This window comes from Silurus aristotelis (genome assembly GCF_946808225.1).
Source record: "Silurus aristotelis genome assembly, chromosome: 25".
In the NCBI taxonomy this organism is placed as follows: domain Eukaryota; kingdom Metazoa; phylum Chordata; class Actinopteri; order Siluriformes; family Siluridae; genus Silurus; species Silurus aristotelis.
In genome coordinates, this window is record NC_139598.1 from 15,495,060 (window position 1) to 15,521,163 (window position 26,104).

Consider the following 26,104-nt stretch of genomic DNA (forward strand, 5'->3'; position numbering starts at 1 on the left):
GTTCTGGGCTGATTTCTCACCTTCCTTAGGATCATTGAGACCCCACGAGGTGAGATCTTGCATGGAGCCCCAGTCCGAGGGCGATTGACAGTCATGTTAAGCTTCTTCCATTTTCTAATGATTGCTCCAACAGTGGACCTTTTTTTCACCAAGCTGCTTGGCAATTTCCCCGTATCCCTTTCCAGCCTTGTGGAGGTGTACAATTTTGTCTCTAGTGTCTTTGGACAGCTCTTTGGTCTTGACCATGTTAGTTTTTGGATTCTTACTGATTGTATGGGGTGGACAGGTGTCTTTATGCAGCTAACGACCTCAAACAGGTGCATCTAATTTAGGATAATAAATGTAGTGGAGGTGGACATTTTAAAGGCAGACTAACAGGTCTTTGAGGGTCAGAATTCTAGCTGATAGACAGGTGTTCAAATACTTATTTGCAGCTGAATCATACAAATAAATAGTTAAAAAAATATACATTGTGATTTCTGGATTTTTTTTTTAGATTATGTCTCTCACAGTAGACATGCACTTACGATGACAATTTCAGACCCCTCTATGATTTCTAAGTGGGAGAACTTGCAAAATAGCAGGGTGTTCAAATACTTATTTTCCTCACTGTATATATATATATATATATATATATATATATATATATATATATATATATATATATATATATATATATATATATATATATATATATATATATATATATTGCGTCACAAACTAATTATGCACACAATATTTGCATAATTGTAAGTCATAAAAAGTCATCTAGCTTCGAAGTTCTAGAAATAAATATCCAGAGCCAGGTAGCTCTTGAAAGCGTATTTACTGTTACCTCCAAAGTTGATTATTTTTCTATAACAGCACTTATGTTTTATTGTCTTAGGCTGCATCAATTTTCCAATAATTGGATTTTTTCTAAATTAATGAACAGCTAATTGTCCTCAATATCCATTTAAGTTAAGTCAAGTTACATTTTATTTTTAGAACATCTGATAAACAAGTTAGTCACTGTTGCCATGTATATTATGGCAGCTCTAAAAAGTCGTTTCATTTCATTTCTTGAAAACCTAATTTCATTTGCTGTGAGGAAGTTTATTTAACATTTACAGAATGAGTCTCCAGTGCCAGCATAGTGTTAGTGATGTTGTCTGCTATTATTGTCTTAAAAGTTACAATAAAAGTTTTAATTAGCCATAATATGTCAGCAAAGACTAAAAAATAGTTTGACAACCTAATAAAAATTTATGATTTACTGAACCAGGTTGACTGAACGTATCAGTTTACCTAGTAGGTTGTACTCACTATCTCACAATCTGACTTTGGAAATGTGACCCTGCCGAAATCGGGATGAATGAAGGGTCCGCTCCAGAGCATCACAAAACTACCTGAGAACAGCAGCGATCTCTCTTTCTCTCTCTCTCTCTCTCTCTCTCTCTCTCTCTCTCTCTCTTGGCGATCAGATGGCACCAAAAGGCCATAAATAAGAGTGCGGACCTCTTCTGTTCTCTCACTCTCTCATGCATGAGCTCCTGGTCAAAGGTCAGTGGGATGGGGGAAGGGGAGGGAAGGACTGAGCTCTGAGAACTTCTCAACGATACCTCAACCAGGGGTAAAGAGAAAAGGTCATGGTGTGTTCAGAGACTACTCACATAAAAACCAAGCCATGCGGGGGGGTGTCAAAGGTTAGTTAAGCCTAAACTGGAAAATCAAACCTGACCAATTTGGGTGGTAACTAACAATTTATTATAAAATAAATGTGAATATTTGTTCTAATCAACAACCATCCATTGATATGTTAATTCCTCAACATGTTAGGACAACCCCAAAGATCAGGGATTAGCAGCCCCTTAACAGCCTTTAGGCACTAACAACACTGACTTAATGCACTAATGACATTAGCAGATGCTGCCAATTCAGACAAGGTAAAGGGAGAAAAGCATGTTGGTAAATCCCACCATATAATCTGTTCAGGGTCTGAGATCAGGACCTAAAGCTTTGAAGTTGGAGGGATGTGGCTTTAAGTGCAACGTGATATCTGGATGTTTAGTAGTGTCGAGCTGATCTAAATATCTGTTAAGCTTTTCATGCAGAAGGATAAAACCAATGGAGGATTAGGTGTACTTAAGGACACATCACATATATAGTCAATGAGACATGTTTGGTGTAAAATATATTTACTTCTTGTGCATGTTGAAGAGTTACAAGGTTATATAGTGAGGGAGTAATGGAAGTCTGTCTCAGCCAATGTATCTTTATCTTTTGCTGATATTGTTTATTGACTTCAATTACATTTATAAACTTGAACAAAAGCTCACCATGGTTCTGACACTGACACAATGAGGCATTTTGAAGAACCTAAGTAACGTATTTTGTAGTCCCAGGGGTCCCACTTCTCAAACATGGTCTACTGCTGATATTTCACTTCCATAAAAGTTTACATGCGTGTTGCACAATATGTGCCAACCCTACCTATAATGTATTGTTGCTTAAGGTAGGGTCCAAAGGTCAAACGAGGTGATCTGATTACATATGTGTTAAACTGGATCGGACCGACAGCTGTGGCATGTTTAGTCCGTGTTCATCCAGACTTAGAGTCACGGCATGCGTTGCACATGACGGAAATGTTTTAGCCATGTGTTCCTTGGAGCCGGTTATAAATAGTGGGGTTATGCAGGTGATTTGGATATAAAATATTCCATTAAAAAGACGGGAGATTGTCTGAGTGGTGAAGGTGAACCCAGGAGCAGTTTCACAGTGGGCAGGACAATATTAATAATGATGTAGCCTCAAACTATATTCAATCGAGGAACTAGCACACTTGATTAATAGTACCATAAATACAATTTAGTAAAAGTTTAAATAATCCTATAATAAGCATCTTAGAATTGACAGTGTGCAGTTTACCAGCATATTGTTTAGCAGCTTGTTTTTAGACATATCTTTTCAAAACTATTTTTAACTATGTTTTATATAGCAGGTGTTTCCTGTCATCAGCTAGTTAACAAAATAGTCAATATTATAACAATGTCTTATTTTTTTTAGATTTTGCATGGGTTTTCAATTGCTTGAAAAATGTAATACATTTGATTTGAATAATTTATTAATTACTGAATTAAAACAATATCTGTGGCGAATTTCATAAACTAAATCAGATCTTTATGAAAATGCTGGTTTTGGAAACCCAGTCATTTATCTGTCTGCTACCCTTTCTCCAGTAAGAATATTCATAGGGTGAGTGTGGGGCAGCACCACTCCCTCTCCAGTAGACCTCTGTTAGCTTTTAGTTCAATTTCCATGATTGGCCACTAGAAGTACTAATAATGACAAGGAGTGAAATGGATAATTGAGCCTGTTTGCCTGGAAAATGGAGTGAAAAGATACATTAACTTATATCTATCATATAACATTGGTCATATCAAATGGGTAATAATTATTTCAAGGGAACTAACAAACTAAATTGAGTTACAGTGCTAAACTAAAACTAATTTAAAATGTTATTTTTCAGACTTTGCATGGGAATTAAGTCACTGTTGTATACGTGCATTTCTATTCTACAGCCATCATTCACTCCATTATTATCCATTCCCTGTCCTGAAGTTTATACAACGTTTATTATATACTCCTTCAGTAAAAATATTTGCAGAGTATGGGCAGGAGCACCATTCCCTCCCCAGTAGAGTAGAGGACAGATAAATCAATGGGTTGCCAGGGCCAGCATTTTCAAACTGACAAACTGGCTTAGGTTTTATGCTTAAAAAACAACAGCACAATATCACATTTCAGACTTTAGATACTGAACCTGAAGCTTGCCTAATGAGGCAACAGTTAACTCCTTATAATTATGTTAATTACAAAGCACACTGTGGAGACAGACAGATGGAGTTCTGGCTAACTGACTACAACTTCTCTTTCTCTGTAATTGGTGACTGTTCATCTCTGCATCCACGGTGAGGTTCCTATAGCTCATCACACTCAGGCCGGAGGGAATTGGAACAAGTTTGCCATTTCGGCTGAAGCTCAAGGCTGTAGACATGTTCAACTCCAAACTGCTAACCATGGGAAAGGACCATCTGTTGTTTGTGCATGTGTGTGTGTGTGTGTGTGTGTGTGTGTGTGTGTGTGTGTGTGTGTGTGTGTGTGTATGTGTGTGTGTGTGTGTGTGTGTGTGTGTATTTTTGTGCGCATGTGTGTCTATCCTTGCCTAAAATGTCTATCCATTTGACTGTAGGCTGCATCAAAGCTGACTTTAGGGTGTAGGGTGTGTCCTGGGTTGTGGGGTTTGTACTTCCTTTTATAGTTGCCTAGCATAGTGCTAAAAACGCACAATAACAGTTAAAGATTTAAAAAGTATGATGGAAAATGTGGGTTCATCGTTATGTTTGGATTTAAAGGCTCATGTAGTAAAAAGTCATAACCTGTACGATTAACAACAGTATTATTACCTCAGTGTCAGTTGACAGGATATAAAGCCAAGTTTGCTAGCAAACTCACAAAGTCAACTAATATATTATGTAAAAGAACTGTAATAATTTAATTATAAACAAAACCAGTAGCTTGGGTTGCTTGCTACCTTTAATTTATTTTATAATGTTTATCCACCTAAACTTTAGGCTAACGTTCTATAGCAAGTTTGCTAACATTAGCTAAACATTGACTGTAAGGAATATTAGCAAAATATGTAACAGGTCAATTAAATTTAACTTAAATTCAGTCAAAACAGTCGTAATGTTTAGCAAATAAAGATGTATATATTAAATATAACAGTACATTTTCTTTAATATTTCTCTAATAATTCACACTTTGTTTAGATTTTACTTATTACAGAGATGAAACAAACAATCCCTTCACATATTTGTTTTTTCTGAGCTAAATATTGAAGTATTTTTTATTTGAGTCAATTCCACAGTGTTTATTGAGTTTATTCCACAGTGCTGTTGTTTTCTGTTTGGTATTTTAAGTACAATCATTTTATTGCTAACACAGACTTGTAAAGGATTATAAATGAAATGTAAAAGTGTGTGTAATTGTTGGGTGTGGAGGTTTTTCGTAAAGAAACGTTTATATAGCCTTTTCTGGTTTCTTGGTGACGTCTCAAGCTGCATTTTCTTGTATCCAAGAGTAAGAAACAGGAAAGGACTGCTTATAGCGGCAACTGATAACAGGAACTAGCTTGTTTTATGAAAGTTCCACAACATTAAATAGATAAAAAAAAAAAAAGTATTTTTGGAATAGGGATGCTGTTATAGAAGTGGTGACAATATCGCAGTCATTATTTATTTTCCAATAACAGCAAAACAGAGCAGTCATATTTCATTCCTTAAATGCCATTTTTTGGTAGAGAATGCAGACAGAGTACAGAGCATATGGTGGTCTCCCGTAAGGTGGATCCCAGCTGCGTGTCCTAATGGAAAAAAGAAATCCGTTGAAGTAGCATTCCCTCTGTCATTACACTGCCCTCACGGCTCACTGTACACTTTCATTAGTGGCACAGCTAATTTCCTATTTCCTGATTATACTCTAATGGAGGGTTTCATGGATAAGATCTAAAGAAAGCAGTCTAAACCGTGTTTGGTAAGAATGATGTACAGCAATAATAAAGGCGTCCACCAGGCCCAATAATGGACCAGAATGTAATCAAGTAAACATGTCAAATCAGATGAGTTTAGATGGTTTCACATAGCGTTAACAAGTAAATGTTAACAGTCCTCTCCAAAAGTATTGGAACAGCAAGGTCAGTTCAGTTGTTGTTGTTTTTCTCTGTAGACTGAAGACATTTGGGTTTGGGTCCCTGAAAGAGGCTGCAGTAAATCCAGGAAAAGTTCCACTTAGGAAAAAACAAACAATTTGGTGACGTCAATGAGTTTGATGCAGATTTTAAAAACAAAGAACATTATTTACTTCAATGTCTTTCACGACTTACCTGTTCCAAAACTTTTGCTCATCTAAAAATGTGTGGTCTGATTCAAAATGGGCTGTGCTCTATGCTCTTAATGCATAATCCTTATGTAAATGCCAGCAAACAAAAACTAAACTCTTAAACTCTTTAGTCATAGTCATCTTTGACCTTCAAATCAAATGTCTTTAGTACACAGCAAAAGCAATTAAACAAATGTTTCAATACTTTCGAGGGGACTGTATAAAGCACAGGCTTTTTAACATTTTTAACAAACAGTGGTTTATTGCTTGACCAACTTTCAGTAAAAGGAATTTACCATAGGAGCACTGAAACCGCTCTGAGTATCTTAGGGTTGGATGTTAATGGAATTGTGCTGACAGGATGGATGAAGGGAAGGAGGTCCATGAGTCAGACAGGAAAGGTGAAAACAGAGGCATACGTAGCATAAGTAAATGTTATTCAATAATACAGTAAAACTTAACAGAAAATAAGCCTTAACTTTTAAAAGATCTTTCTTATGTTTTAAATATATTCATTAACATGTTCACACTAAGAAATCTATTGAAACGAGGAGCAAAATTCATATTCAATTCCATAATTAATATTCAATGATAAAAATTAAATATAAAGAAATTAAATGAAATTTGGAAAACCAAAGCTAACAAAATGATATAGTTTACATATTTAATAATGTCTCCAACCTTGATGAAGATGTGGAAAAGGAGCAATGACACATTTGAGGCAGATATAATTTATGCAAATGTTTTTGATTACTGATATACAAATGATACAATTGCTATTTTTAATATACATTTAATTAATTTTTTATATATTTTATATAATGTATTTTGCCATTTTTATAAAATATATATGTATACACTGACCTGGCATAATATTATAACGTTATAACATTATAAGCGATGAAGTGACTAACACTGACTATTTCTTCGTCATGGCACCTGTTAGTTGGTGGGATATATTAAGCAGCAAGTAAACATTTTGCCCTCAAAGTTGACGTGTTGGAAGAAGGAAAAATGGGGGAGCGTAGGAATTTGAGTGAGTTTGACAAATTGTGATGGATAGACGACTGGGTCAGAACATCTTCAAAACTGCAGCAGCTCTTGGGTGATGTTCCTGGTCTGCAGTGGTCAGTATCTATTAAAAGTGCTCCAAGAAAGGAACAGTGGTGAACCGGCGACAGCGTCATGGACTGCCAATTGATGCATTGATGACATGTGGTCCAATCCAACAGATGAGTTACTGTAGCTCAAATTGCTGACGAATTTAATGCTCGACAGGTCAGGACTGTTTTGGCAGCAAAAGGGACACAATATTAGGTAGGTGGTCATAATGTTATGCCTGATCAGTGACCATAATGGCATGCCTGGTCAGTGTGTGTATATATATATATATATATATATATATATATATATATATATATATATATATATATATATATATATATATATATATATATACTGTATATATCTAAAATATGAAATACAATTAACTTATTCCACATGTACCACAGCAGTAATGTTGGCAAATATCTGCAGAAAAATTTCTTGCCATTTTTTTTCACACTATAGTGAAGACGAAAGGGTCCCAGGAGTGGCACCTGGGTGTGGCTGGGATTTAAACTCATGACCTTTTGATCGAAAGTCCGAAGTCCAAAGTCTTTGCTGCCTAAACTTCTCCTAAAGCAGCTGTTACAGGAAATTGATCAAAACCGTCTAAAGAAACATAATTGAGAATGGAGCAGCACTGAATATGGTTAAATGTAATATAATGCATCATCATGTGTTATTATTAGAGATAAGGAAAGGAGAGGAAGCCCTTTTAGAGTAAAGAGAAAAAGTCAACATTCCCAACAGCTGTAGAAACAGTAATCTGACACTGGTGTGTGTGTGTGTGTGTGTGTGTGTGTGTGTGTGTGTGTGTGTGTGTGTGTGTGTGTGTGTGTGTGTGTGTGTGTGGGATGAAGCATGAGTATCTTGTCATCACTAACACAACTTCAACTCAAAATACACTTACAACTGTAAAACTAACTTCTAAATGCACACACACACACACACACACACACACACACACACACACACACACACACACACACACACACACACACACACACACATAGATACAAACATAGATACAAACATACACAAAGAAGACAACAAACACCACCTATAGGATCAAATCTTTTGGTGGATTTCTGATGATAGATAGTCTCTTAAAAGCTAAACTCGACTATACAGACAGATGTTGAAGCCAAAATCAAAAACAACGTTGGCTCCTTGTATTGAAGCAGGGCTCAAAGATTTCATGGGTTCAGTCACTAAAAACTGAGACCAGAAATCAGTAATGATTAGTAATGATTATTGATGAATCAGTCTGTATGTGTGTCTGGGAGAGCTCCATGTTTTCACGGGAATGTAGATCAGGTTTCATCCTGGGGAACAGTGCGGTTCAAGGTAGGGGGAAGGGAAAATGCATATATTTACTTTTGACTTCATATTAATCAAATATATTTTGTAGTTAGAGAAATTGCCAGATTATTTGAGAACTGCACATAAAAACTGTCAATTGCACATACATTTTTGAACCTTGCTTGCATGAACCAGGCTTTGGACTCATTGCTATTTAAAAAAAAGTTATTTGTTTTGCTATTATATAAATCTGGCTTGTCACTATCTTTATCTATCTTTAGTGGTGTATTAAACTGCTCAGAAGTGTTTTACTGATACAAACAGTTTCCATGATTTTCAACTCACATTTAATGGGACATGGCACACCTGAACATAACGTTCTATCAGCGTCACCACTCTTCTAAAGAGAAGGAGGAGAGAATGAAGAGAATAAGGAGGAAAAAGTAAGCAGCAGAAAAAGTAGTAAAATAAATGGATGGATGGATGGATGGATGGATGGATGGATGGATCGATCGATGGATCGATCGATCGATAGATAGATAGATAGATAGATAGATAGATAGATAGATAGATAGATAGATAGATAGATAGATAGATAGATAGATAGATAGATAGATAGATAGATAGATACCTACACCATTGTATAGGACATCTTCAAACTCTCCAGCATTAAATTTTTCCTTTACTTAAACAAGGACACCAACATTCATTCCAGCATCACAATGCCCACATGCACAAAACCAGCTCCATGAAGATCTGATGTACATAGTTTGGAGTGGAACGTCTTGAGTGGCCTGCTATAGAGCTCTGACCTCAACACTACTGAACATCTTTAAGATGAATTAAAACTCTGACTGCACTCCAGGCCTCCTCCGCTCACCTACATCAATACCTGACTTTACTAACACCTTGTGACTCAATGAACACAAATCTCCAAAACCTCACTCCAAAATCTAGTGGATCATCTTCCTAGAAGAGTGGAGCAGATGGAAAGTCAATGTGGAACGGAATGTTCATAAAGCACATAGAAATGTTATAGTCAGGTGTCCACAAATGTTTTGTCCATATAGTGTATGTAGCTCATTGGTAAGCAAGAAGTGCTCTCCAATCCCAAATAGACAGCAAGTCATTTTCAAGTTTATTTTTCCAGTTCCTTGAAGTGATCTACTCTTTTATTTTATCTTTGTCTGACAGCAGAAGCATGTTTCTTTAGCAGTAGCCGTGAGGCAGGAAAATGAAGTCAAAGACGACTCACAACAAGGTGAGGTCAGGGGTCACTGTCACAACATCTGCGCACCTGAGCGCTGAGTGCTCTTCTGCAGTTGTGTGTGTCTGTGGGTGGGTGTGTATGTGTGTGTGGGTGGCAATGTGGGGGCAACACCTGGTCTGTTGTTCTTAGATGAAAATGTGTGTGTGTGTGTGTGTGTGTGTGTGTGTGTGTGTGTGTGTGTGTGTGTGTGTGTGTGTGTGTGTGTGTGTGTGTTGTCCCACAGCTTTACTCCAGATGGATCTGCTGCTCCCATGGATGACTCAGAGACCCTTCTCAGACGCCGCTCTGTCACACACAGGTGCTGCGGGGCATGTCTGTGTGAGTGTCTGTGTGTGTGTGTGTGTGTGTGTGTGTGTGTGTGTGTGTGTGTGTGTGTGTGTGTGTGTGTGTGTGTGTGTGTGTGTATGTGTGTAACCAGGGCTAAATGTGTTTTTATTATGGTTGACTCATAACTGCAGGTAAATGTGAAGCGGTGCAGCAGGTGATTTCTTTATGGTGCGAGACAGAATGACAGAACAGACAAGACATAAACACGCCAGAGCAAAGAACAAGAGAGGAATGAAATATGATCACAAAAGAAGGAAGACTGAGACAGACTGATAGGCGTGTTTTTCATGGGCATAACATGGTTTTCCGCAAGACATACTTCTTAAATTCTTGCTCACGATTTCATGGGATAGCGTTATATTATCGAGCTTTCGCATGATGGGCAGTAGATAGATTTATTATAATTTAGCCATGGGGGTGTTAGTAAAGGCAGGCACTGATTTAGACCTGAATATAAGATTCATATAGGCTTTTCCATACGTCCTATTCCACATTTGCTGTTATAATAACCTCCACTCTTCTGGGAAGATGTTCCACTTGATTTTGGAGTGTGTGGAGATTTGGGTTCATTCATACACAATGCCATTAGTAAACTCAGGTACTAATGTAGGTGGGGTGAGGAGGACTGGGGTGCAGTCAGATTTGCAATTCATCTCAGAGGTGTTCAGTAGGCTTGAGGTCAGGGATCTATAGCAGGCCATTCAACATCCCAGAATCCAAACCATCAAAACCATATGTTTATAGAACTAGCTTACCGTTTCATCAAAGAAACAACGATTACAGCCGGAACCACTGCCTTTTAGTGAAAATGACTCAACACCTTACAGCCAATCAGAACCTCAACGGATGATCTAAATACTCCGTTCCTCTGTGAATTTATTGCAGAATGACTCAGAGAGTGATTAAAGCTTTGTGCTACTGTCTGGCAAGATCCCAGCAACACCACACAATGCTAAGTAATATCAAACTGTATTACTAGTCTTCATGTATATATATATATATATATATATATATATATATATATATATATATATATATATATATATATATATATATATATATATATATAAAACTGGTGTAACAGTACACAAATTCACGGTTTGGTACGTACCTTCGGTTTTTAAGTCATGGTTCGGTTAAATTTTGGTACGGTAAGGGGGAAGAAATGCAAAACATGATTGTTGTTTTTTATTAACACAGGTTAATATTATTAACATTTGTGATTACCAACATTTAAACAGTTTCCTTTTTTTTTTTTTTTTTATAAAATGCCTGCTTGGTTAAATAATATATCAAATAATATTTTATAATATTTTATTAAAAAAATCTAAGACAATAAAACAAAGTAATGCAATACACGTTTTTATTATGTTGATTAAATTAATGAATCAATTGAATTGGCACAAATTAAATTGATAAAACAAAATTAAAGTAATGCAAAAATGTTATTAAATAGTTTACATTTGTTAAACCACATTTGATTAATAGAGATTGTATATAAGTGTGTGTGTTTTAAATAAAATATAGTAGATTTTCTGAAGATATGATCTTCTTAACTGTTCTACTTATATCAGCATACTTCAACAAACATCTTCATTTCTTACATTTTTCTCTTTTTAAAAGAAATTCTTGAAGCTGGACATAAAAGGCTAAAGAATCCATAGCGCTAGGGTTAGCCGCTAATCAGAAAGTGGCTAACGCTAGTGCTATTGATTCTTTAGTGTTTTCATGCATGCGCAAAACAAATCGTATTTCCGGTATGGAGTGATTAGCCACAATGACACTGCCCTAACTCTAGTTCCTTTTTTATAACCCTGGCATTGTTGTGTATGTTTTCACGTTATCTGGTATTCCAGTGATTTGTGGTTCTTTCCCAAACTTTTACCACAAAGTTGGAGGTACACAATTGTATAGGATGTCTTTGGGTGTGGTGGCATTACATTTTCTGTTCACCTAAACTAGGAGATCCAAACCTGTTCCAGCATGACAGTGCCCCTGTGCACAAAGCCAACTCTATGAAAATATGGTTTACATGGGTTGGAGTGGAAGGCACCTTCAGGATGAATGTGAATGTTGACTGCAATCCAGGCCTCCTCACCTCACCTGCATCAGTGCCAGATTTACTAATACCCTTGTGGCTGAATGAGAACAAATCTCCCCAAGCACACTGTAAAAACGTCCCAGAAGAATGGAGGTTATTATAATCCATGCCTTGCATTTAGTTATCTACTGCCGTGATAGTCAGAAGCAAGAATTCCTTATATATTATGCAAAGTGGTAAGCGCTTAGTATATGAACATAAAGTACACCATTTTACCCACTACCCTGTATCTTACTCATCTGTGTATGTTAAATGGACTAAATCAGATCCTCGCAGGTCTATACAACATATGCAATAAACTCTCCAGCTGTGTGTTTAATGAACCTGTGGTTGTACTCACTCTTCTCTGCGCCCTCTGGCTGAAACCGTGGCTAGAAAAATTTATAAAAATCTTTCAGGTTTTTGTGTGACGTCTTTCATGTTTCTTATAATGGATTGTTCACTTTTATAATATGTGTCTGTCTAATATGAAAATATATACCTGTAATATATACCTATAATTTATGTGCAATATTATATAATTAATATGTGCAGTGGAAACAGTTTAAAGTGTAAAAAAAAGTAAAGTCGTTAAAAAAAAATAAAAAATTTCTAGGTAATTCTATTATTTCTAATATCAGCAATATATCAAAAAGTTTATGTAAATAAATGTATAAATATATATATAAATTGTAAAAAAAAAAAAAATCGAAATATGACAAGTTAATAAAGATTTACATCAAAATTAGACTACAAATAAATTAATAAATTAATAGCTAGCAAACTTATTTTAAAAATGTTCAAAAATTCGAACAACAATGAGACTATTTAGCCAGTTTTTCTTTCTCATTTCAAACTTATTTCCCTATTTTCAGATAATTTTTTCTTCATTCTAGAAACAAATGCAAATTATTATGCTCTGTATTTAAACCAAAGTATTACATAATGTTGACCATGATTAGCCAAAAGCTAAAAATGTGGTAAAAAACGATTTAACATGCATTCAGTTATCTTATTTTTTATGTATTTTCATCTTAGAAAAAACTTGACAGAAAATGAAAAAAACTGTTTTCCATCAGCCACTGCACATCACATGTCTGTTTGTGTAGCTGAATCATGTTGCTTTGTTTTTGTTCTTTGTTTCTTTGTTCATTTTGTGTTTGGCTCGATTATTATTATTCTGTGTGCACTTTATGAAATATTTTTGCGCATTCATCCACATCCTGTATATTACATGCAATACTGATCATTTTGACAATATTAAAGATACTTTTACTTACTAAGGTGTACAGCGTATGGTGAGCATTTTACCGTAAAATAGCATGACGCTTTTTAATTATATGTTGAATATGTGAATATGAAATTTAAATATATTTTAAATATTACTTACATCTTTTAAACTGCGTTAAAAACGTATTTGTATAGTTGTTAATGTGAATGCTATGATTTATTTGTTCCTCTGGAGCCAAATTTACTACAACATGTTAATAATGGCATGTCAAATGTATGTAAGATTATTAAAAAACAAACACTGGCTTCATCAGATGGTCTTTATTTGCAATTTTTAAGGTGAATGAAGGAAACAGAGCAATCCATTCAACACAAATAACACACAGCAGGCACCATTATGACAAAAACATTCCCCAAATGTTCACATTCACACACACACACACACACACACACACACACACACACACACACACACACACACACACACACACACACACACACACACACACACACAGAAGCTCCGAGTCTGGTTTCATATATTAAACCAAACTGAATTTGTGAGAAACCAGACAGGAAATAGGACAAGTGGAAAGCAATCAGAACTCACATGATCCTATTTTCCTCCTGGACAAAAGTGCATTCTTTGTGCCCATTCTACCTCATTAACCTATTATATATATCTTATTATATATTACTTTACCTTTTCATTAACATCTAGCTACTATTTTATACAGTATTTGCTTTTATCTCATTTAAATTATTGTATAGGCATGCTAATTAAGAAATGTCAGTAGTTAGCTTGCTAAAGTGGTACAGAGACACTACAGTATGTTCAGTATATTAACCTGCTAATGTGATGTTCTTCGAACATTCATGGAAATCTGTGAAATTTGACAAAGTCTATGTCATGACACAACTTTCTTTCCTCTCATCTTTGTTTTTGAGTCAATCCAAGTGTGTTTACATCAACAAAATGTCCACTTCACAAACCATGCTAGTCTATATTACTATGTCAGTGATTGCCTTTTTCTAAATATTGAATATTTACGCAATGTTAGTGGAATTTACAGACTGTAGCTAATTATAAATTAAATTAATAAAGCTATAAAGAGTTTGACGACTTCTAATATGTTGGTCTGGAAGATGGTTCAAAGGAAAAGATTCCAAATGCTAGCAGAGCTAAAACTAAACTAGGCCACGTGTATAGTGCAAAATAGCAGGGATGTTCCTTATATGACAGAGGGTCAGGTAAATATTCTACAGCGTCTGTTGTGCATAATTCCCTGAAGTGTATGTGAAAGCCAATATGGAGACTGTGATTAATCAGGTTCATTCAGATATTCATACAATATTCATTCATATTCTGTCTCTCTGGCTGGCGTCTTCTTACTTCATTGGCTAATTGCTCTTGGTCATGCTTTTGCTCTTCAGCTCGGCCAGCTTGCTGGTCACAAAGTTCCATTTAAACGCAGGTGTATCATCATTGGCCCCACCCAGAGAGGCATATTTGGAGAAGCTGTTACCCTGGCCGCCTCCATCTTCTCCAGCTGTGTTCTCTGCTCCTGCTTGATCCTCTTCCACTTGACTCGTCCCGTTGGATTCGTCCTCAACTGCTGCCTCCGCTGCTTCAGCCTGTTTCATAGCTGCTGCCTGGTTCCACTTGGTGGCAAAGGAATCCCAGAATCCTGTGTTGCGCTTGTTGGGTCGTGTCGGCTCTTCTGGCTTAACTGCCAGCGGGCTGAACAGAGATGAAAAGTCAAGTCAATTCATGGTCCTAAACAAGGACACTACCCAAATAATAGCTAAATAGAATTTCATTTTTACTTGTTGTTTGTCACTTAAGACATTTTGTTCTGGTCTCTTGTAGCTTTGTATATTTGGGAATAGCATAGCAACACTATTTCCTAATGTTCTTTCTATTTTCTTCAAATTTTATTTGTATTCATATTTATCAAAATGTGTTTCTGTTCATAGAAACTTTCAGTTTTCTTCTGTTTCTGTAACTATTTAGAGCAACTGTAGGGAAATAAATGTCCTCATCCACCAGGATGAATAAAATCTTATCTTAGTTTACACTGATCAGCATAACTTTATGGGCACCTGCCCAATATTGTGTCGGTCCCCCTTTTGCTGCCAAAACAGTCGTGACCCATCCAACTTCTTCAGCAATTTGAGCTACAGGAGCTCGTCTGTTGGATCGAACCACACAGACCAGCCTTCGCTCCCCGCGTGCATTAATGAGCCTCATCCGCGAACCGGTGACCACTGTTCCTTCCTTGGACCACTTTTTATAGATACTGACCACTGCAGTCCAGGAACATCCCACAAGAGCTGCAGTTTTGGAGATGCTTTCACCCAGTCGTCTAGACGTCACAATTTGTCAAATTCAATCAAATCCTTACGCTCAGCCTTCACTTGCTGCCTAATAAATATCTCACACTCACTAACAGGTGCCATGATGAAGAGACAATTAGTGTTCTGCACTTCACCGCTCATAATGTTATAATGTCATAATGTAATGCCTGATCAGTGTGTATTATCATAAACCACAACAAACTATTTGGATTGAATCATTTATGAATGATTGTGGCAAAAATGTAGGATCTATTCTCTATATGCTATATGGTTCACGTTCATTTGAACAGTGCGTTATAACATACTGTTTAAACTGAGCAGATTTTTAAAGACATCTGTTCACTACTAGAACTAAAAATGCGAGGAGGTATTAAGGATAATGGATGGATCCAAAATGAAATTAACCCTGATTTAAAATAATCCTGAATAAAACCTAAGTATAGCCGAATTAGCACAGGTTAGTTCTCGTTTATTTGATTAAATCTTTAACTAAGTCTGGAAAAAATATTAAACTGTGCATGTTACAACTGAAGTTGAAATGCTTCTAGACACACAACAGAGTTGAACACTGGGAAGTCACTCACTGGTCTGGTACTGGTTGACTCTCGGTCTCAGACTCCAGGAGCTGGTGCTCATCGTCTTTATTAAATAGAGCAGTCACACTCTTCCAGCCCTTCGTCCCTGCACCCTGCACCTGAGGAAAAACATGCTTTTACTCAGACTGATGCACAAAAAATGAAACAAAAAGAAAACACACATAGTGAGTGAATATCTGTACTATAATGTAGCTACAATGTGGCATTTTTGCACACCTACTTTAAGATATACATTCTACTTGTACACTTCCGACTTCCTTATTTCGATTAAAATAAATACCTCAATCGAATGTAAATATTCATATAATTAATTTATTAAAAATACATACTCTTCTGCACACACTTGTAAATAATTATAACTTTCTTCTGCCTCTTTATTACATTTTTCTCCATTGTCTCTTTACTGTTTTATATTGTTTAATGTTTAATATTTAATATTTGCCCCAAGAATTTCATTGTACGAACTGTCACTGACATCTGTAAATATGACGAATAAAACTTGAATCTTAAAAGTAATATTTTCATTGCAATTGCATTTCAGCTCATAGGCAGCAGGGGGTGCTAAATATAACAGATGACTGCTTTAAAGATGAGAAATCAGATGTACAGTTATACTTTTGGCTACAGGTCTACTTTTAAACCCTCTATGATGTTCTATGACTCTGAATATTGTCCACATGATAAAAAAAATGAGAACTTAAGCACCCACCACAATACACTGAAACTTAAAGCATGTAATTAATGCCCCAGCACATTATGTTCCAGCCCCACACATTTATTTCTCCTACAGAAGATATATACTTAGATGATTAGACTGTAGATCTGTTTGATATTGAATTGTGTGTAGGCTGTAAATGTGGCCTTACTCTTTTCGCCAGCTGAGTCACAGCACTGGGTCCTTCATCATGTTGGACTGGAGTCATCTCCTCAGCTACCTCACACACCTACATGCAAAGGTAAATCAGTGAGCGAAGGCAGGACACGGCAGCACCGGCAGATCTTGAATGAGGTACGGGAGTTTTCAGTGGGGTGCTGCCAATTTCAGAGCAGCACACTGTTCATGAGATTTCCAGCATGACTCAACGCCAGTTACGCTCTGCAATGGCAATGCAATATTAAGCCACACGTCACACCATATGGACTGGAAAGCACGACTGGAAGGCAAGGTGTGTGAAATTGGCCAAAAATATCATCTCACAATGCATCCTCAACCTTCAAGCTGCATTACAGAACTGTTTGAAGAGCATTTTCTTTGCAATATCCACAAAAAGGTGGAAAATTGCTTAAAAAAAATATCATATTTAATTATCAGCATAATGTATTGCAATCTCAAAATCTTACTATCATAGCTTTCTACCATTCCTCATTAATGCAGGTGTACATCTGGCCATATTCATATCAATCCTGTTTTGTCTCATTTAAAGTGTTATGAATTCCACATGACTAATAAAGATATCTTGATCTAGATCTTACTCAGAATTCCCCAAAACACCTCAAACGATCGTATTGTAGATCTGCATTTTAGTCTAAACATCTCCTGGAAGATGTTAATCCACAGGTCTTGTGGCTTTTCAATTAGTATTGAGTTGTAAATAGCAAAATAAGGATTGTACAGAATAGAAATGTCTCCATCTAGTGGTACTGTATGACATTGCAAAACACAAAGTAATCTTGAGCCAGCAAAAGACCCATAATGGAAATCAGAATTTTGGCTATTAATGGTTTTAGACCCAAATATACCCGAAGTCTTTAGTGCCACAAATAATGACATTTATCATTTCTGGAATTTATGTGGTAAATCCGAATGAGTAATGAGTAAAAAATTTTTAATGGTGTTGTTGAGTTCACAAATCCGATTGGTCAAATGGTGTGGATGAGTTTTTGAAAAGAAGTTCTAGTATGAGTGCTTTTGTAACAGCCAAATGAAAAGTGTGGAGAACGTATGCGTTGATGTTTTTTGGAGAGATGTTAAACTACATTTTCTTCATTCTTATTAACCTCCAAATAAAGAAAAGAAGGAGGTACTGATAAGGGTATGATGTTTTATGGCTTCCATCATATAAGTGGTAAAAGAAGCATATCATATTTAACTACTTGAACTGGTAGACTGTTGTGTTGTAAGAGGAATAAAAGATTTCACTAATTGCAGTTATATGAAATAAATCAACTTTCACGTGGGAAAACTCCACATGTGGTTGTTCATTTTCCTATAACAGCAAAAATATTTTACATTCCCAGTTTGCCACATAAAAAGCAGAATTAAGTAATGTAATGTTACTTTTTAATTAACTACTTCATCTGTATAAGAACATTTGTACAATTAAATTGTAATACTTTTTAGCTGGAATTTTCTGAGGGGTTTTTGTACAGAACAACTGAACTGCTCTGATTTTGTAGTATAAATAAAAAGACTGAGCTAAAGACAAAATAAAAAACATAACCAGACAAAACAATGGGCAAAAAGAAATGTCATATGTCATGTCATGTCTGCTGCCTTAAGAGCAATTATAAGAAATGAAAAGGACTGTATAACATACATTGTATGATGCATTTACACTGTAATTTCTGTATTTATTTTTAATTATAGCTAATTAATACTCATGAGACAAACCATTTTGTTTACCACAGATTTATGTGAGTATGTACAGAATTTGTCTACTGACTGTGTAATTTTTCCATTAAAAACCGTTTTTTTTAATGAGAGATTTCATTCGGAAATCAGAACACGATTAAAATTTGTTTGGGCAAGATCTAATGGATCTGCATATATATTTTCTTATAACGATTCATTTCTACTGCTATGATATGAACTGTTTTTCAGTTCTTTATATACAAAAAATATAGAAATTATTCACAAGTTTAAGATCCCAAGTTCTGCTTTGAAAGACGTTTTTGTTTCACACAGGAAAAGTCACCAGGGCGAATCATAATTTATTTTGCTCCAGATTCTGCTGAATCACTCAAGATGATGAGTTTTATTAGTAAAAACAAATCTCAAAGCAAAATGGATCAAATTGTAGTTTTAGTTTTCTGCATAGATTTCAGCAGGATACATTGAGTTAAACATAAGCAACTGTGGGTGAGTGATTAAAAATAAATATTAAATATTAAAGTTTGGGCTGAAAGTGATTGCTTATGTAGTACTTGCTGCAAATCTCTATATATTGATGGTATAAAATTAATGGCTCGTTAATCCATTCTCAACATCTCTCAGCATTGGAAGGAAAATACAATCAGAATGTCTTCATAAAGAAATGTGATATCTCTAATGCTCTATTTTCTACCAGAGCATGACAAGTATGTCAGGTGCTCTCTATATATCTATCAGTTCTCTCAAGTGAGGTCCGGTGTTGGAACGCCTGCTAAATCAGTAAACTGGCATCTGAAGCTGGGCTACTGGTAAAGATCAAATTTCTGTCGGCTTCAAAGAACTGGGTCACATCCGTGAGTCTGCTCCATTTCACCTGCAGCCATCTGACACGCCTGTTGCATTCCTTTTCTCAATCTCTTTCCAAAGTAGCAGTGTCTTTGCCGGTTTATGATGACACTTTATAAGGACGTATTTGGATACCGAAGCAATTTCTTGGCGTTCAATTATAATCTGTCGTATCAGTGGGGTAATCATTCTAAAAATTATAGAATAAGCATCTCTTTTTGCAGTTTATTAGGATGGTTGAGTTTTGTGCATATTCACTGCCATCCACTTCCCTAGAGAACTTGTTCCACTTCACTTGTCACCATTTGACCATGTTAACGACTGTGCATAATAAGGCCATGTTCTCTGAGGTACTGCTAAAGCAATATACAATTGGTTTTTTACTCCTGTTTGGACAGAATGGTGGTATATTAACGCTGGATCTTTGGGAATAGCTTCCTATGCTAGGTTAACTAGCAGCATGGCTACTTTTCTTTAATAAGTCGCAGTTCAGCTACCTATGTAGATTATTTTCCATGAACAAACTGAACCCAGAGTAGAGGTCTCATGGAGTAACTCCTTGCTTGATGTTTCTCTTGATGATTTTGGTTCAGAGTTAAGTAATGATAACTCTATCTAACTGAGATGGGGTTTATAAATCTGAAAAAGTTTATACCAATATATTTAGAGCTAACTGTTTTAACTGTCAGCTCTAACATTACCTCTTCAGCAGGCTCTTCCTCTCCTTCAGGGTTGAGGGTCTTCATCACCTTGCTCTTGTACACTTTCCACATCGGATTCATGCTGACTTCTTTCAAAAACCCGTAACAAAAAAATGAGAATGGGAAGTCCCTGAAATGCCCGGTCAAACCACCATCAACTGAATTCCAGACTCTTAGATGCCCTTAAGACTGTCTATGGTTCTTTTGCAAAAAAAAACGTTCAAACATTACAGGTGGATAGAGATGACAGTGGTGGAAGTTTGAGTCCAAAAAATCTAGGTCAGAGATCCTTCATGGTCTTGTATTAGTTTCAAGTTCGCTTGCAGAAGCCCCCGGTTACTAACTGAAGCTGAGAATGAGAGAAACGGGTACAGTGCTGATCACTCCCTCGCATACACGCATTGCCACGGTTCAGGAGTCCAGCATCGGTTACCTGGAAACAGGTGTGGGTTACCTTATGAATATTTAAGATGCTCCTTTTGAGAGAGGAGCTGCCATTGTTGGCTGGATGTGGACTGTTCAATTCAGACCCCTGGTTCACTAGGCTTCAGGAAGAATATATTTACATACAGCTGGTATGAATGTTGTGAATTTGGATGTGACCTTTTGTGTGAACAAACTGGATTGAGAAAAAAATTATTAATTAGTATTAGTAATTAATAAAAATAGAAAGGATATTACTTTGACCCTGCATAAAAGGTCATCCACCAAAAGTCAGTGATATAGGAGTTGGTCAGAGAAGCGATCGAGAGGCCTAGTGACCTACAAATTTGATGAGCGACCTGAAGAATTTGTCTATGAAAATTGCATTCAACCAATCAGGAAGGTTCATGAGAACAAATTCCATCCTAGAGATTCATGGTCTATCAAGAAGTATCTACAGACTGCAGCTAAAGAATTAGGAGTTAAGATTTTAGGTTGTAGATGCAATTTAGGTACCTGTGGTCCAAAATATTCCTGTTTTCCTGAAATGCTTTATGTGGTGGAAATATGTCTAATTTGGAAAAGGCAGTGTAATTACAACAAAGCTGAAGTGTTTGGTTCTGGTTGTCCAAACTGCTGCAAATGCTGTATTTGTTCTTCTTAATCACACCTGGAAGTCCACTTAAGCATATACTGTACATATTATAAAAGGGTCTAAGTATTTATTTTACCTCTATCAACCCTCCATACTGGACTTAATTAATGAGGTACTACATAAAGAGTTTGCAATAATGGCAATAATCAGTTACTCTGGTATTCCACACTAATCACTTTTACATCTAATTCACATCTTACTTCTGCTGTATAGGTGAAATGTTTGCATTTTATGATCGTATTCATAAAAAAAAACGCTATTTGCTTATAAGGTAACACCATATGCTTATAAGGTTTTTTGCCAACTTCCAAGGCCAGGAAATAAAACAGATACCCTTCTTGATGATGGCGATCCATATTTCTGTTCACCAATTAAGAGATCCATGAAAGTTGGTTTTAAAATCCAGACTAATCATGTTAAAAAAGTGTAATTATTGTATACATCTCTGGTGTTGATTTCAGAGCAACCGTGGTTTAATTGTTAACATGCTAATGAGTTGCGAAAGCTTTACAACAGCGATCTAACGGTGTTAGACATCTATCAAGATCACCATTATAGGTCTTGTATAAGGGGCAATTCGTTACCTGCCCCCAATTAGACGGCGATGTTTGTGAAATATCACCCATCTCATCGTCTTCCTGTTGTTTTGTTTCTGAGCCACCTGATCTGGGATGAAAGATTACTGAAGATGGGAACAGACTTCATAAAAAATGCAGAACCCTGAAGGCTTCATTTACCTCCTGCTGGTTAGTCTTTCGATCAGATTCTATGTATATGCTTATGTATACAAGCATTATACTGTACAGTACTATTTATGTATCAACAGATTATAACCTGCTACAACGAGGCTCCTCCATTATGGTTCCTTTTAAGTATTTATTTCATATAGTTTTGATGAATGTTTGACTGATTTAGCTTCATTTCGAAATGAACACTACCTAAAAGAGACCTTTTCTAACCTCGCAGGTTTGTGAACATGGAGTACAGATGTAAGTGTCAACGAATTTGGAAGGACAGCGTGTGTGCGGTCATGCGTCTCTCTCTCTCTCTCTCTCTCTCTCTCTCTCTCTTTCTCGCTCTCTCTCTCTCTGTCTCTCTCTGTCTCTCTCTTTCTCTCTCCAATAAAGTGTGTGACGTGAAGTGTTAAGTTTCACTGTGCTGCCTGCATTATTAAGAAGACCTATTCCTTTCTGGAAATGTGACCCCATTACTCTTACATGTGAGACCCACCAATCAAAACTGGACAATCCAAGACTGAATTTATTGCTAAAGAACATACAAAGAATTCCCACCAATCAGAATTCATGATATTTCTGTACTTAAAATATGTCTCATTTAAGTCTTGGCATGAAATCTGCAAAACAGAAAATCTGCCAAAATTTACATCCCATTCAGAATTAGATTCAGAATCAGAATTTGAATTCGAGCTAATTCGATGTGTTGTCAAAATGCATAGTGGAGAGTTTCCAAAACATTCTGCACCTCAATTAAGTAACTGATTTGGGTACAGATGTAATTATTACACATGTAATAATGTACTGGTTACACTGATGATCGAATTTGATTGGTCAGATGGTGTTCCTTTTCTGTACGCTGCAGCTCAGACTGTAATTCTAGCTTGTTTACATTGATATGCACATTTTAATACGTAATCGTTTCCATAATAATGACTTACACGGGTACTTGTATATCGGATGCGTCGCATAACCTTAGCCTGATTAGACTATATTAAAATGAATAAAATAATATCACCTAATTAATGATATTGTGGCCTTTTGTACAAAGATGTTTATGTAACGTTTATGGGAGTCTTCATTGTCAGCTACAGTCCACCAGATTCTGTGACCATCGTATTGTGTGACCCTAGAGGGCGCTGTTGCTAAAATGCACACAAATTCCTACACAATGTTAACATAATTAATAAAATTAAAAAGCAGTCAGGAAAATAGAGAAGGCAAAAGCATAGTTTGAATAGTTTGTTTTTTTAAGTACTGTAAATGACTTATGAACAGTTTCCAATCCAAGTTCCAAGTTTTCCAATCGCGTTCTTGCACCAACATTGAACGAACAGTGGACGCTGATGTTGAATTTACGCTGTTTGCGTAATCAAGGCATGATTTATCGGATAATGTTTATATGTAATCAAAATGTTATTCAATGTAGATTAGTGTCTTTTTTATACACAGAACTAACTGAGAAAAAGAGGAAGACCAAGGAGGAGGTTTATGGATTTGGTGGAGGAAGACATGCAGGTAGTAGGGGTGAAAGAGGCAGATGTAGAGGACAGGGGGGTATAAAGACCAAGGAAACCTCTATGAATGGGGATGAATCTTCCTGCCATACAATTCATGCTAAACGAATGTCTTTAAAGAGTTCCTGTTCCACCAGCAGGGGGCTCTGCGTTACAATTTACACAGTCATAGAGTAAAAAAAAAAGTACACCCTCCGTTAATTGTGTTTTTGTTCAAATGAATAAAATAACAATTGCGTGCTTCTCACCAGATATACAAACAAATAGCCTTAGTTTAGAATTTAGTACCTAGTATTTTTTTTACAATAAAAAAAAAAAATCTCCTAATTAGCAGCCTAGTTTTAGTAATGAAATGCACACGATTGGCTAATAATCAAGATGTTCTATCTAAAAGCAGAACTTTAGACAGTTAGCTGTTTGGAGCGCATGGATGGGTGTCTACATCATGGCAAGAAAGGACATCAGCATTACCTCAAAGAAGCAATTATTGCTGCTCATCAATTTGGGAAAGGTTATAAAGCCATCTCCAAACTATATATAACGTCCCCAAGCAATCACCCTCACTAACAACTGACCATAATTATATTCCCTGCTCATATCTATAAGTACTGCACAGAACTGTCAGTCATCACATTATCTGTATATGTTACACACACTATGGCTGCTATTTACTGTACAAAGTTTTATAGTAAACTCTCTATCATACCTGACACACAATACTGTCATTTGCACTACCCTGCACTCTCACACTTTCTGTACATTACTGATCTGTATCCCTATTTAATAACCACACTGTCTATACTGTCTCACATTGTCTGTATTGTCTTGTATTGTCTTGTATAGTCTGTTCTTGTCTTGTCTTGTCTGTTTTGTCTTGTATAGGTTTAATTTATGTCTGTACTTTTGAGAGTCACTAACTAACAGCTGGAACCAAATTCCTTGTGTGTGTCAACACACTTGGCCAATAAACCTGATTCTGATTCTGATATACAATTTATTATACAGGTAAAGACATTTTCTACAAAATGAAAGCATTCTAGACAATTGACAATCCTTCCAGGAGTCGGTATTCCAGCAAATTCAGTCAAGGATAAGTCCACTATGGCTTTTACAGAAAGGTGGCTAGAAAAAAAGGTCATTCTCTAAAAAAAGGAATATAGCAGCATGACCCAGTTTTGCGAAATTGCATCTGAATAAACAATATTCTAGAAATAAATCCTTTGGTCTGATAAGTCCAAGGTGGTAGTTTTTGGTCATAAACCATACAAAAACCAAACACAGCACATATCCACAAACACCCTATACAAAAAATAAAGTATGGTGGGTGACAAGTGATTGTATGTTTTGCTCTCACAGGACCTAGCAGTCACTGAGACGATGTGGCACAGCCTAAGGTATCGGAATGGCCACGTGAAAAAAAATTTCAACCACAATGAGATGTTGTGGCAGAAGTTTAAAGAGCTGTGCATAAACATATTTTCAAATGAATATTAAAATCATGCAGTGGTGGAAAGTGTGGGTCAACATTTTGAAAGATTCTTGTACATATTTTTAATTGACAACAAATTCAACATTTTTAAAGAAATTGTTTCCTTTGTCCTTTGGATTGGCTTTAACATTAAAAAACACCAACAAACATAAAAAATAAACTTCTACTGTAGTGGAGGAAAAAACATTAAATGTAATGTGTTAATGTGTACTGTACGGCAAACACTCTTTTATAGCTAATTGTGGATTTTAGACAGAGATGGCAAAAGTACACACATCCAGTACAGATACTCATGTTTTAAAAGACTCTGGTAAAAGTTGATGTTTTGACTACACTTTATCACTCAAGTTAAATTAAAGAAGTTTGGGCTCTCACCAATTAACCATTATTACTACCTGTTTTAGTGTCACGCTGGAAACTAGACCTCACATCATATTAATATATTAATAAAAAAAACTTAACATTTTGTTGTCTAATGAATGTATCCAGACTGAACCACCATATAGAACACAAGCAGAGAAAAGATGATGATGGTCATGTGATCAGGAATTTCTCTGTTCTCAGTCATATTTACATCACTGACTCCCTCTGTCTCATCCACGTTAATACTTCTTGTTTCCTTCTGCCTTCCCATCTTTAGCTTCATAATCTAGACTACGTCTGTGGTGTGTGAGAGCCAGGAAATGATACACCAGTGGTAGATTGAAAAAGCCACACAATGAGAAGAGACAGGTTGATGGGCTGAAAACGGCGCCAAATAGATTAAAGTAAAGTAACAAAACTGAAAATGTAAGAAGTAGAACGTACAGATATTTGTGTAAAAGTGAAAGTAAAAAGATGTCAGAAAAATAAACAGTGAACTAAAGTACTGATAGAAAAATCTTTTTAAGTACAGTAACAAAGTATTTGTTACATTAATTTCCATCTCTGATTTTACCTCAAGATGGCGGTAGAAACCCGCTCCAT

At 36.1% G+C, this 26,104-nt stretch overlaps 1 protein-coding gene and 1 long non-coding RNA gene across 2 annotated transcripts in view; one reads left to right on the forward strand and one right to left on the reverse strand.

Annotated features, from left to right (window-relative positions):
- The window catches only part of LOC310719601, a 310,811-nt gene that overhangs the window by 245,812 nt on the left and 38,895 nt on the right, over positions 1 to 26,104 (forward strand). The window lies entirely within an intron of this gene.
- LOC310720042 (uncharacterized protein C1orf232) lies at positions 13,580 to 20,658 on the reverse strand. Its single transcript, XM_083530342.1, has 4 exons — positions 20,321 to 20,658; positions 17,050 to 17,127; positions 16,172 to 16,281; positions 13,580 to 14,970 (listed from the first exon to the last, which is right to left on the reverse strand). Exons 1-4 carry the CDS (start codon positions 20,399 to 20,401, stop codon positions 14,631 to 14,633), a joined length of 609 nt encoding a protein of 202 aa, XP_083386468.1. The 5' UTR covers positions 20,402 to 20,658; the 3' UTR covers positions 13,580 to 14,630.

Bases quoted from the DNA above. Each gene is read 5' to 3' on its own strand.
- LOC310720042 (XM_083530342.1), bottom strand. From the start codon at position 20,401: ATGAATCCGATGTGGAAAGTGTACAAGAGCAAGGTGATGAAGACCCTC. The intron at 17,128-20,320 runs GTAATGTTAGAG...CTTTGCATGTAG, and splicing joins AGGAAGAGCCTGCTGAAGAG to GTGTGTGAGGTAGCTGAGGA. The intron at 14,971-16,171 runs GTGAGTGACTTC...ATCTCTGTTCAG, and splicing joins AGTCAACCAGTACCAGACCA to CCCGCTGGCAGTTAAGCCAG.